This window comes from Artibeus jamaicensis, unplaced genomic scaffold, assembly GCF_021234435.1.
Source record: "Artibeus jamaicensis isolate MK-2021 breed Jamaican fruit bat unplaced genomic scaffold, CSHL_Jam_final scaffold_1964, whole genome shotgun sequence".
Classification (NCBI taxonomy): Eukaryota; Metazoa; Chordata; class Mammalia; order Chiroptera; family Phyllostomidae; genus Artibeus; species Artibeus jamaicensis.
Window position 1 is genome coordinate 23,458,101 of NW_026522030.1, and position 12,513 is coordinate 23,470,613.

General features: G+C 39.2%; 2 protein-coding genes across 2 annotated transcripts; one reads left to right on the plus strand and one right to left on the minus strand.

Annotated features, from left to right (window-relative positions):
- Positions 1–110: 110 nt before the first annotated feature.
- On the minus strand, positions 111–841 carry SMIM27 (small integral membrane protein 27). Its single transcript, XM_037159887.2, has 2 exons — positions 673–841; positions 111–335 (listed from the first exon to the last, which is right to left on the minus strand). Exons 1-2 carry the CDS (start codon positions 715–717, stop codon positions 222–224), a joined length of 159 nt encoding a protein of 52 aa, XP_037015782.1. The 5' UTR covers positions 718–841; the 3' UTR covers positions 111–221.
- On the plus strand, positions 549–11,237 carry TOPORS (TOP1 binding arginine/serine rich protein, E3 ubiquitin ligase). Its single transcript, XM_037159883.2, has 5 exons — positions 549–718; positions 998–1,055; positions 1,606–1,682; positions 2,185–2,379; positions 8,286–11,237. Exons 3-5 carry the CDS (start codon positions 1,671–1,673, stop codon positions 11,142–11,144), a joined length of 3,066 nt encoding a protein of 1,021 aa, XP_037015778.2. The 5' UTR covers positions 549–718; positions 998–1,055; positions 1,606–1,670; the 3' UTR covers positions 11,145–11,237.
- Positions 11,238–12,513: the final 1,276 nt, after the last annotated feature.

Below are 12,513 nucleotides of genomic sequence, written 5' to 3' on the forward strand. Positions count from 1 at the left end.
CAGGGCACATAAACCAGCCAATGGATGCATAAATAAGTGGAACAACAAGTCGATGTTTCTGTCTTTCCGCCTCTCACTCTAAAAAAATCAAATAAAGGACTATGCAAAAATAAATTTGGAACCTTTGTATTATGTATTTTACTTTAAATTTAGACATGTGTCAGGTAAGATTGAGGTAAAGAAGTATTTTCATAGAATAAAACATGAGGAATTACAAATTTTCATTCATTCCCGAAGATTTTGTCTGGGTATTTCTTTCTTAGCTGTCGTCCAGCCGCTACTGTTGATGCATAGATGACATACCCCCAGGAGAGTAATACGATCGCGAGGAGCAACTAAAAAAAATAAAATAAAATAGGAAAGGGAATAAAAGCGAAAAAATTCACTAGTAAGAGCAGTACTTCCTCCCGGCTCCCAGCTCCCCACTCCCATTGGTTGCCATGTACGTTGCTAAGGTGACAAACGAATAAATAGAATTCCAGAGGCGTACCCACTGGGCTTTCCCTACGTAAGAAACGGAAGAGCGTGTCCTCCAGGAAGAGGCGGGGTTAAGGTGAGGGAGTGAAATTCAGGGATGGGTTTGAGAGTTTCTGGACGCTGAAGAAACCACCGGAGCATTAGCTCGTAGGCCTAGAGTTGACAGCGTGGAGCCTCGCCTGACCCGGGACCTACCACTGAATAAATCCAATCCAGGGTGCGGCGACTCACTGGCTTCATGGTAAGGAGGCGAAGGCGGTCTACGGGAACGGGCAGGACTTGCAGGCCCTAGAGTAACCTCCGGGGCGGCGGCTGCCGGGTGGCAGCGGCCATCTTACATCTGGGCACGAATGCCCGCCCACTTGCCGCCACGAGCGTTTCCCATCGGCCCGTCGGGCTCTTCCGCCCGGAGCTGGGGGCCGGTTTGCGAGATCGCGGGCCTAGCCCGCCTTTCAGGGAGGGTTTTAGACAAACGAGAAAATGTTTAAAAATGGCTTTTTTCCCCTCTCTTGACGCTTAGAGAGATAGGCGTACCTCGTCAACCGGTCCTTTCAGTTGCAGTGCAGTGTTAATACAAGGTAATGTACCGTCATGTGCATTTAAAAGTTTATTTGAAAAACTAACGTTTTATATATAGCATCGGTCTAACGCTGGAAGAATTAATGTTTCTTCTCGTATCTGTTCCCATGTCATATTGGTAGTCTTTCCTATATTCGTCCTTGACGTAAACAAAAATACTAACCACATTTATATAACGGTGACGGCTCGTTGTGGGAAATCGTGTTAATTTAGCCCGTTTTCAAGAAACCAGTCTTTTATAACCCAAGGGCTTGTTGATGTGAATGATATGAGAAGAAATAACGTGGCACCAATTCCCTGGCTTAATGTCTGCCAATCAACAAGCGTTTATTGAGCGTTTATTTACCTAGAACGTTAGCTCGTATCAAATATTAACCTAAAGGATGGCGGTTTAGCTCGCGGGCAGGTATACCAGGTTCAGCCTAGAATGTTTGGAACGCTCACAGCGGAGGCCAGAGGGTAGATTGAGGCAGTGGGCCGCCTTAGGCTCATGCGCTCTTTGTACAGCTCAAATACCATCTAAAAATAGGGTTTTAATCCTAATTTCAGGTTGTGGAGAAGGGAGAGAGCGGTCTTGAGAGAAACGCGTTCTGTTTTACGAAGATTCCAAGGCTATGTCCTTTAAGGTAATCTCTTTATCCCCGGACTGGAGTAAATCTCTTTACTAGTTGGGCTCTGGTTTTGGATTCTATTCGAATTTCGGTGTTATTTCTTAAGAGGTAGCTCAGTTCCTTTATACACTAGAAATAATTTTAGTAACTTCTCAGACTTTGGTGAGGTTTAAATAGGATAAAACTGGTTACTGTGTTTTTTTCGGGTAAGTTAGGAGTGAACATTAAGTTTCTGCCTTTGTAAGGACCAGAGATTAGTAGTAACAAGATTAAAGACGGTGATAATAGCAGTTTCTGCCTCCGGGGGTCAGGTCTCCCTGCGGCCTAGAACCGGACGGGTGGTGGGGGAAGGGGGGGAGGCGGGGCGTCCTAAGCCCCGCCCTCAGTGCCGGTGTCCTCCTAACGCGCCTGCGTTTCGCCGGCGGGTATTTTATTTTAACGCGCTAGGACCGCGGGGTGGGTTTTGTTCCTACCACCGCCTCCAAGCTACCATGGTGATGAACGCTTTACGTCTCAGGGGTCGCAACGGCCGCTGGGGTCTCCGCTGTCTCGCGAGGAGGGCGAAACGACCCCGCGTGCTCCGGCTCCGGAGGGCCCGCGGAGAAGTCGCCGGGTGCGCCTTCGCGGATCCTGCCGTCACCGCCCTAGCTTCCTAAACCGCCAGGAGCTTGCCTCCAGCGTACCAGTCAGGCATGCGCCGACATTCTCCGAGGTGAGTGCGAGCGGAAACAATGGGCGCGGGGGTCGAAAGGGCTGAGTGAGTTGGGACTGCCGTCTGAAGGGAGGCCCAAAGGTGAAGGAGCAGGTCGTCTGGGTCTGGGCAGAGCTGGCAGACAGAATCTGCGGTACACCTGTGGATTTGTGGCGGTGGGAGGGAGAGGGCTACGTTTCCCAGAAGCGCTCCCGGTGGTGCCCATACTGGAAAGACCTTGGCCTGGGTGGGGGTTTGGGGGGGAACCCAACATAAAACGTTCCACTTTGAATCACGTCGTGTCCACTGTCAGAAGTGTGACCTTGGATGGGCTCTCCAGCTTCTTTGAGCTTGTCTGTAAAATGAGAATAACAGTATTTTAGTTCATTGTGGTTGTGTAAGGCACCTGGTGTTTGTTTTAAATCCTGCCCTGGAGCAGTTCTCTACCAAAGGAAGCTACTGTCACGGTGATTGTTTGGGTTGTCTGTGCAATGTTCTATACTGTGGGCTAGGGCTGAATTCTGCGTCCATCCAGTGGGTATAGCTTCCCTCATGGGCTGCAGATCCCTACACTGGAAGGGACGGTACTGAGATGAGGCAAATGGTGATTTAAGGGGAAAGTGAATAGAATTCTTGGCAGGTAATTTTAAAGATTAAGATAAATTAAGTAGACCCTGTCTGGTGTGGCACAGTGTAACCCAAAAGGTTGCCGGTTCAATTCCCAGTCAGGGCATATGCCTGGGTTGTGGGTCAGGGTCCCAGGTGAGAGTGTGAGAAAGGCAACCGATCAGTTGATGTGTCTCTTGTGCATTAATATTTCTCTCCCTCTCTTTCTCCCCCTCCACTCTAAAAATAAATAAATTTTCAAAAAGATAAATTAAGAAAGAGCCAAGATTTTAGTTAATAGTGGGGAGGGTTGGGGGGTTTTGTTTGTTTTTAGTCAATGATATGCAAAGCTATATAGTCAGTGGAAACAAACATGCTTGTCTGGAATGTGAGGCTCTAGAGGGGAATAGTTCCCAAGCTTTTGTTTTGTGTGTGTGTGTGTGTTTAAAGATTTTCTTTGTTTATTTTTAGAGGGAGAGGGATGGAGAGGGAGAGAAACATCAAGTGTGTTGGTTACCTCCAGCGGTCCTCTACTGGGGACCTGGCCTGGAACCCAGGCATGTGTGCTGACAGGGATTCAAACCATTGACCCTTTGGCTCACAAGCTGGCACTAAATCCGCTGAGCCACACCAGCCAGGGCCCAAGCAATTCTTTTTATTGCTGGAATTGGAATTAAAATTTATAGGATCTGATCAAGCGTCCCTATAACTTCTACATCTGTTAAATACATGTAATTCAAATTGCAGTTCAGCAGTACAGTGATTTCTTTAAGGTCACAAGAGGTAGAATCCAACTCATTTTAAAATTTAAATACTTGGGATGTATTTCCAGTTGATCCACTTGCAAATCTTTTGTAGCTACTTTGCATAGGTATATTAAGCACAATAATTTTGTTAGGAAGGAAGATAAGTTGTTTCAGACTGTCATGTCTGTGGGCTTTTATTATGAGTTATGGGTGATAAAAATGGCCAGAAGTAACTTTATTTTCACAAAACATAGGGAAATGGTATTCAGTTCTTAATGCTCACCAAGCACTATTCTAAGTGTTTTTGTGGAATATTTCCCTTTTCAGGTGGGTACTATTACTTAAGGTTTTAAGAAATTAGATAACTTCCTTTAGATCACACAGCTGTTAAGTGGTTTTGATTCTCAGCCCTGGCCCTGCATTAAAATTAACATCATTCCTACAAGTATAATCAGCTGGTGGTTTGATTTTATATTCTGTGGTAATTTAGGAAATGCCATAGAAGATAACTTTTATAGGAAATCTGGTTTATAAAACTCTTAGATCTTCATACTATTGCAACTTTGTTTATATCACTATGTAGTCTTATAAATATCCAGTCTTTGGTCTAATTTAGATTCCAGCCTCCTGCCCTGGCTGGTGTAGCTCAGTGAATTGAGCGCTGGCTTGCAAACCTAAAGGTCACTGGTTCAATTCCTAGTGAGGGCACAAGCCTGAGTTGCAGGCCAGCTCCCCGGTAGGGTCCCTTGGAGAGGTAGCCACACACTGATGTCTCTCTCCCTCTCTGTCTTCCTCCCTTCCCCTCTCTCTGAAAATAAATAAATAATATCTTTAAAAAAAAGATTTCAGCCTCCTGATTCTTCACTAACCCTGAGTTCATTTTCCCCAGACACTAATGCTTGATTAATTATTTGAAATAACCCCCAAATGTGGTCTTGTGGGTTCTTGTTCTTGTGAAAGCCTACAGATTTGAAGGCTTGGCTTAATCAGTTTATCCTAATGGTGGTAAGCTTTATTTAAAACTTGGAAGCAGTTAAGAAAATGGGATCAGAAGAACTGATTTTCTTCCTGTGGAGAAATGAATTTGAAGTCCTAATTCCTAAAGAGCTAGGGTGGGGCTTCTAGAGCCCAAAACTCTAAATTTACCCTCAGGCCCACCTTTGCTACCTAAACCACAACCTCTCACAGAAACTTAAATCAGTCTCTAGCCATCTCTGTTTTGTGCCATAAAGAGCTTTGTTGAGATATAATTTACATTTCATCCCTATAGTTCATCTGTTAAATATATATAATTCAATAGTTTTGAGCATACTTAAAGAGTGCAACTGTGATTAAACTGAACATTTTCATCATCCCAAAAAGAAACTTTATTACAGTCTGTAGGAGTGGGCAAAAGTAGGTTTGCAGTTGTGAGTACACAAAACAGTTTATTCTTGAATTATTTATTAATTATTGTATTATTTTCCATGTGAAAAACTATAAACCTTCTTTTGCCCAACCCCGTACTTTTCATCTATAGGTTTGCCTGTTCTGGACATTTCATGTAAATGGCATCATATAACAAGTGGTCTTTGTGACTGATATTTTTTCCATTTAATGTAATGAAAGGTTCACCCATTTGTAGCATGTTTAACTTCATTCCTTTTTATTGCCAGATATTTCATTGTGTGGATATACCACATTTTATTTATCCTCCCCAGTTAATGGACATTTGAGTTATTTCTGCATTTGAGCTTTTATGATAATGCTGCTAGGAGTATTCACTTACAAGTTTTTGTGTAGACGTGTGTTTTTATTTCTGTTGAATAGATAGGTGTGCTATGGCTGGGTCATATGGTGATTCTACTTCATTTGTATCTTAGAAATATTTTAATTTTAGTACTATTGAGTGACGATTTTGAAGAAGTAAATCCTGTACTTGATGATTTACATTCATTGCTCTTGTTTGATGTTTTGGATGAATGCCATTCTTTGTAGCTAAAGATATTCCTGTGTAGAAATACAAAACAGAACTCTTAATTAATTTGTTCTTTATCTGATATGAATGATAATTACTGGACATTCTTTGGACTTGTGCAGTCAAAGTGGTTAATGGGCTTATAAAACTAGGTAAGACTAAGAGAACATTTTTTAAAAATCATACTTAGTTGAGCTTTTGTTTTATTTGAACTTCAAATTTACTGCCTAATAATTTTCTTTAGTAAATTCTTTTTAGGTTATAGTTTTTTAATTTTTTCCTTTTTGGGGGGTTGTTTAAATTTTTTTAATTTATTTTTAGAGAGAGGGGAAGGGAGGGAGAAAGAGAAAAACATCAGTGTGTGGTTGCCTCTCACATGCTTCCTGTTAGGAACTTAGGAACTTGGCCAGCAACCCAGGCATGTACTCTGGGAATCAAACCAACGAAACTTTGCTTCACAGGCAAAGTTCACTAGTGTGAACTGGAAATGGTTTAGTAAACACCAAAATTCTGTATTTCAAAGATATAAATAACAATAGAATGTGTTAACTTGATATTCACCAGTTTAAAAGTCTTATAATCCCTTTACTATATTGAAGGGCAAACTTAAGTCAGTAGTTAATGTGGCTTTTTCTAGTTTAGAGTTATAGAGTTAGTTTTAGGTGACACCTGGTCTTCAATCCGGGTCTTCTGATAACCTCTCCAGGTCCGTCTCCACACTTTACTCCTAACCCAAACGCATTCTTATCCTAAAGGTTTCCACCCCCCCCCCCCAAGTATGAGAATAAAAAATGTTAGAAGTAGAAGGAAATGCTGAGAAATTTATACAATATCAAGATTTCAGAGTTTAACTGTATTAACAGAAAAGCAATTGGTGTTCTGTATTTATAATTCTATTTTCTTCAAAACTGGTGGTTTTTGCATTGCCACTGTAAAAAAATAGAAGACTAGAAATATTTGGGCTCCTTGAAAAAACTTGTGCCGCATTGAGTATGTATTAAGTTATGGCTCTGAGAAAGTTAAGGTGCCCTAATGAGTAAGTTTAATTTGAAATCTATGGTAAAATACTTATTTCACAATCTCAGATTTTTGTTGTGGGATTTTTTTGTTGTTGATGTTGTTGTTGGAGCTTGGTATGGCAATGAGTCTATTGTTTAGAAAAATACAGTTCTGTTGTTTGAGTGACTTAACAGCAAGTTGAGTGACTCACTTGACAAGTGACAGGACTTCTTGCGATAGAGAATGTAGAGAAAGATGAATAACAGGCCCAGGAAAAAATAAAGGAACAAACTAGTATATATAAAATATTACTGTAATTAATTACTGTAAAAATTTTAATATATATAAAATATCACTGTAAATTGCAGCTAAAGGGGGATTTTATAAAATAATAAGGCTAAAATGTAAAGCAAACTAGAATTCCGCTCTGGTAAATTCATTTTATAAGTTACGAGTAATATAAGCTGATAAACTTAGTAGAAAACAAAACTAATCTTTAAGATTCTAGTTATTCTTGTGGGGAAAGATGATAAGGGAAATGGACCAAAAGCATAATTCAAGATACTTTATGGCTGACTTGGATTAAATAAAAAGGCTAAGAAAGGCTTCTTAAGTGGGGGTGGAAGGAATCTGTGATGAATTGACTGTAATAGCGTATTACTACACTGCTGTTATCAACAGTGTAGTAATAATCATAACAGCAACTAACATTTAATGAGCATTTGCTATGAGCCATGCGCTGCACTTGAGTGCTTTTACATTTAGTATTTCATTTTACTTTTTACTAAAAATCCTGCTTGTGTGTGAAAGAATCTTTCACTAAAAACCACAGAATTGGTTTAAGCAGGTAAACTTTCAGGTAAACTATCTCGTGAATGCTTTTTTTAAATTCAAGTATAGTTGAAATACAGTATTAGTTTCAGGTGTACACCGTAGTGATTCAACATTTACATACCTACTATGTGATCACCATGATAAGTCTAGTAACCACCTGTCACCATATAAGGTTATGACTAATGTTATTTTAAAGGTGTATATATACTCTTAACCACAAACAAAACAAACTAGTAGTTTATACTGTTTGGGGTGCATATATTTGAAAGATATGAAACCATACATAGCAGCAGTAACACCAACTGGAAGACTATGATGTTTCAGGGTTTTTCTTTTTTGTGGTCTTTTTTTTTTTAAAGACCTGGAATAACCATGACAAAATGTGTTACATCTGAGTATGAATACTTGGAATATCTTCTTTTGTACTTTAAAGAATAGAATGTCACATATTTGAGAGTTTCTATGTACCCAGGTAACTTTTTAAAGGGATTTTTACATCTTCATAAACCCTGTGAAATGGTGACCTACAGATGAAATTAAAGCATAGAGGTAGTAACTTATGCACAGTCACACTCCTAGTATGGAACCGATTCAAACCCAGGAGATTAGTCTTTCAAGCTTGTACTTAATGTACTCTTACTAGGTGACACTGCCTCTTTATATTACAAAGATTATGAACTACTGAACTAATTTTCACCAGAGTATGTTTCATAGTCATAAGCCTGTTTCAAGTTTAGTCATTTCTCTTTTACCAGGTTACTGATACAAATTTTTCCCTTTTACAGGTAATGTCATCAGCACCCAAGGAATTTAAAATGGACAACTTTTCACCTAAAGCTGGCACTAGCAAATTGCAACAGACAGTACCAGCTGATGCATCTCCTGATTCTAAGTGTCCTATTTGCTTGGATAGATTTGATAATGTGTCTTACTTAGATCGCTGTTTACATAAGTTCTGTTTTCGCTGTGTACAGGAGTGGTCTAAAAACAAAGCTGAATGTCCACTATGTAAACAGCCCTTTGATTCTATTTTGCATTCTGTGAGGGCAGAAAATGACTTTGAGGAGTACTTCCTAAGACCTCCATATAATGAAGGGGTCGTCAGGGGTTCTTTTGCTACCCCTGATGTTCAGCGATTCCGCTACCGTACAACTGTGACAAGAGAGCGAAGTGCTTTTTATTCACCCACTAGTACCATAAATAGAAGAACAACAACTCCACCAGATAGTGGAGTACTATTTGAAGGATTAAGCATTTCAACAAGACCCAGAGATGGTGAAATTTCTCAGTTAATGAGACAGATTCCAAGGAGGCCAACTACTACAGATGAAAGATCTTTGCGGAAAATTCAGGAACAGGATATTATTAATTTTAGGCGAACTCTTTATCGAGCTGGTGCCCGTGTTAGAAATATTGAAGATGGTGGTCGCTACCGAGATATTTCAGCTGAATTCTTTCGTAGAAATCCAGCTTGTCTTCACAGATTGGTCCCCTGGTTAAAACGTGAACTTACCGTTCTTTTTGGAGCTCATGGATCTTTAGTGAATATAGTGCAGCACATTATCATGAGTAATGTTACTCGATATGACTTGGAGAGTCAGGCCTTTGTGTCTGATTTAAGGCCCTTTTTACTGAATCGGACTGAACATTTTATACATGAATTTATCAGTTTTGCTCGATCTCCTTTTAACATGGCTGCTTTTGATCAACATGCTAATTATGATTGCCCTGCTCCTTCCTATGAAGAAGGTAGCCATTCCGATTCTTCAGTCATCACAATATCTCCAGATGAAGCTGAGACCCAAGAGCTGGATATTAACGTAGCCACTGTTAGTCGGGCACCGTGGGATGATGAAACTCCAGGGCCATCTTACTCAAGCTCAGAGCAGGTACATGCTGTCATGTCTTCCCTGTTAAATACTTCCGATAGTTCGGATGAAGACCTTGTAACAGGAAGAGCCACATCTCAGGTACCAGCAGTGCAAACCAGTGAGGACCTGAATAATGACAGTGATTCTTCTTCAGATAATTGTGTCATTGTTGGGTTTGTTAAGCCATTAGCTGAGAGGACCCCAGAACTTGTTGAACTGTCCTCAGATTCTGAGGAGTTAGGCTCTTATGAGAAAATAGAGACTGTGAAGACACAGGAACGAGAGCAGTCTTACACTTCTGGTGATAGTGATGGTAGTAGATGTTCATCTCCACACTCTGTCCTTGGAAAGGACGAGGAAATAAATAAAGGTCATTGTGATTCTGGTACAAGAATTAAGTCAAAAAAGGAAGAGAAACGATTTACGTTACTATCCTCTCCCAGAGACCTGAGCTCATCTGTCAGAGGAGACAGAGTATATTCCCCATATAACCACAGGCATAGAAGGAGGGGAAGATCAAGAAGTTCAGATTCACATTCCCAGAGTAGAAGTGGGCATGATCAGAAGAATCGAAGAAAGCACCATGGTAAGAAAAGAATGAAAAGAAAACGATCCAGAAGCAGGGAAAGTAGTAGACTTAGGAGTAGAAGAGACAAAAAAAGATCAAGAGATAGTAGTTGGTCGAGAAGAAGCCAAACTCTTTCTCTAAGTAGTGAAAGCACAAGCAGATCAAGATCTCGTAGCAGTGATCATGGTAAAAGAAGATCACGGAGCAGAACTAGAGATCATTATTATTTAAAAAATAACTATGGAAGCAGATATAAGTGGGAATATACTTACTATAGTAGAAACAAGGATAGGGATGGCTATGAATCATCTTACAGGAGAAAGACTCTGTCCAGAGCTCATTATTCCAGACAATCTTCAAGTCCAGAATTTAGAATTCAGTCCTTTTCTGAAAGAACAAATGCTAGGAAAAGAAATAATCACAGTGAAAGGAAATACTACTACTATGAAAGGCACAGATCAAGGAGCCTGTCTAGTAACAGGTCGAAGACTGCATCTACAGGACCTGACCGGGTGAGAAATGAAAAGCCTGGAGGGAAACGAAAATACAAAACTCGACATTTGGAGGGTAGTAATGAAGTGGCTCAGCCATCTCGTGAATTTACTTCTAAAGTAAAGGAAGGTCATTGCCAAAAATCTTCATCAAAATTGGATGGAAATTACAAAAATGAGAGTGATAGTGTTTCAGATAGCCGATCATCAGACAGAGAGACAAGACACAAGAGAAGAAAAAGAAGAACCCGGAGCCTAAGTGTAGAGATAGTTTATGAAGGGAAAGCTACCGATACAGCTAGACATCATAAAAAGAAAAAGAAGAAGCATAAGAAGAAGCATAAGAAGCACCATGGAGATAATGTTTCACGTTCCCCAGTTGTAATTACCATTGACAGTGACAGTGACAAGGATTCCGAGGTAAAGGAGAGTACAGAATGTGACAATAGTGGTCCTCAAGATCCTCTACAAAGTGAAAAATTTTTGGCTCCTTTGGAAACATTTGAAACTGAAGATATAGTTACAATAGAAGATGAAGTTGGTGTTCTGGACAAAGAATGTGATATTACTACATTTAATTTAAATAATGCCAACAAAGCTGAAGATAATACTCCACTTCAGCCAGCTTCATTCGAACAAACTCTTGATGTAAGAGAAGAAAGCACCTTTGCTGCTGATTTGGAGGACCAGCCCAGTAATGTGTCTTCAAACTGAGCCATCAAGGCAACTGGCATTTCCATGGACATCATTGTCAGTGTTTCTTGGTAGAGACCATGATGCATCTAAAAACTACCAAAGCATCTCACCAAGAATTCTGATGTTATAAAATCAAGAAGAAAAAGGAACAGTGTCATCTACTGCAGTCTGTTTAGATGACTTTTGGTGAAAACTTTTCCCCCTTAAAAATACTTTTAAGTGATTTTTTGTGTGTGTGTGTTAAAATTCTGTAAAAATTATTTGTTCAAAAAGTATGTTGCATCCTCAGAAATATGCACTTTTAAGTGAAGAAAATGTTATTGCTAACAGTTTATTTAAAACTTGGGATCCTTTTTAAATAAAAATATATAATTTTAGAAGTTATTTCATAAAGCCATATGGTATTGACATATTTTTAAAGTAGTTAATGAGTATTTTTGAATTCGGTTTTTTTGAGAGTTATTCTGGAAATGTGTTATAAACTAAGAGAATCTGTTTAAATAGTCTTTATTTTTCTTAAAAATTTGTATGACAGAAGCATTACTTCAGGTTAAATTGAGGCATTTTAATCTTTACAGTTTATCTTGACTTCTGCCAAAAGAAAAGTTTTACTATTTCCTTTATATACTTGTTTATCTGATCTATCAGTAAAAAAAAAATGTATACTCAACAAAAGAAAAATAAAATAGTAACACTTTAAGACAAGAATGCAGAAATTTTTCAATGCAGTATTAATATATTTTTAAGTCATTATTATAGTGAAAATAAGGATATGTTATATCATGATACTGAATTTCAGGTGAGCTGCATTTCAGTTTTAATGATTTAGTTCTTTAATCTGATCTTGAAGAGTATATTACTTGCTTTTTACCTTCAGAAAAATGCAGTTATGTAGCACCAAGCTTACAAATGAAGAAAACTTTGCCAGACCTCTATATTGGTGGTTCTTTTATACATGGTGGCTATTCTTATATTTTATCCTGTTTTAGAGATAATAAAAATTGCTCTGCATCCATAACCTGATATAGACAGCAGGACTTGGATTAAATCTAAATTTAGCCTTCCATTTGCTTTAATGTGATATTCGTTTATTGTTAACAAATTGAAATTCCTGCTGTTTTGTTGGGTTTCGTACTCAGGGATTCAGCGATGGGGCAAAACAGATGATGTTCCTTGTCCTCCTGTGGTGGGAGCTGTATAAAACATAAGTTTTCTGGAGAGAAAGTAAAATTTACTATAAAAAGCATACAGTGGGGGTCTAATCTCGGATGGAAGTGATGGTTGAATTGAAATACAGAAAACAAGTAGGTACAGAGTTGCTTTTACAAAGAGAAAGATGGGCAAAGATCCAAAGGCAAAGGGAAAAAGCCTAGCTACAGGGGTGTCC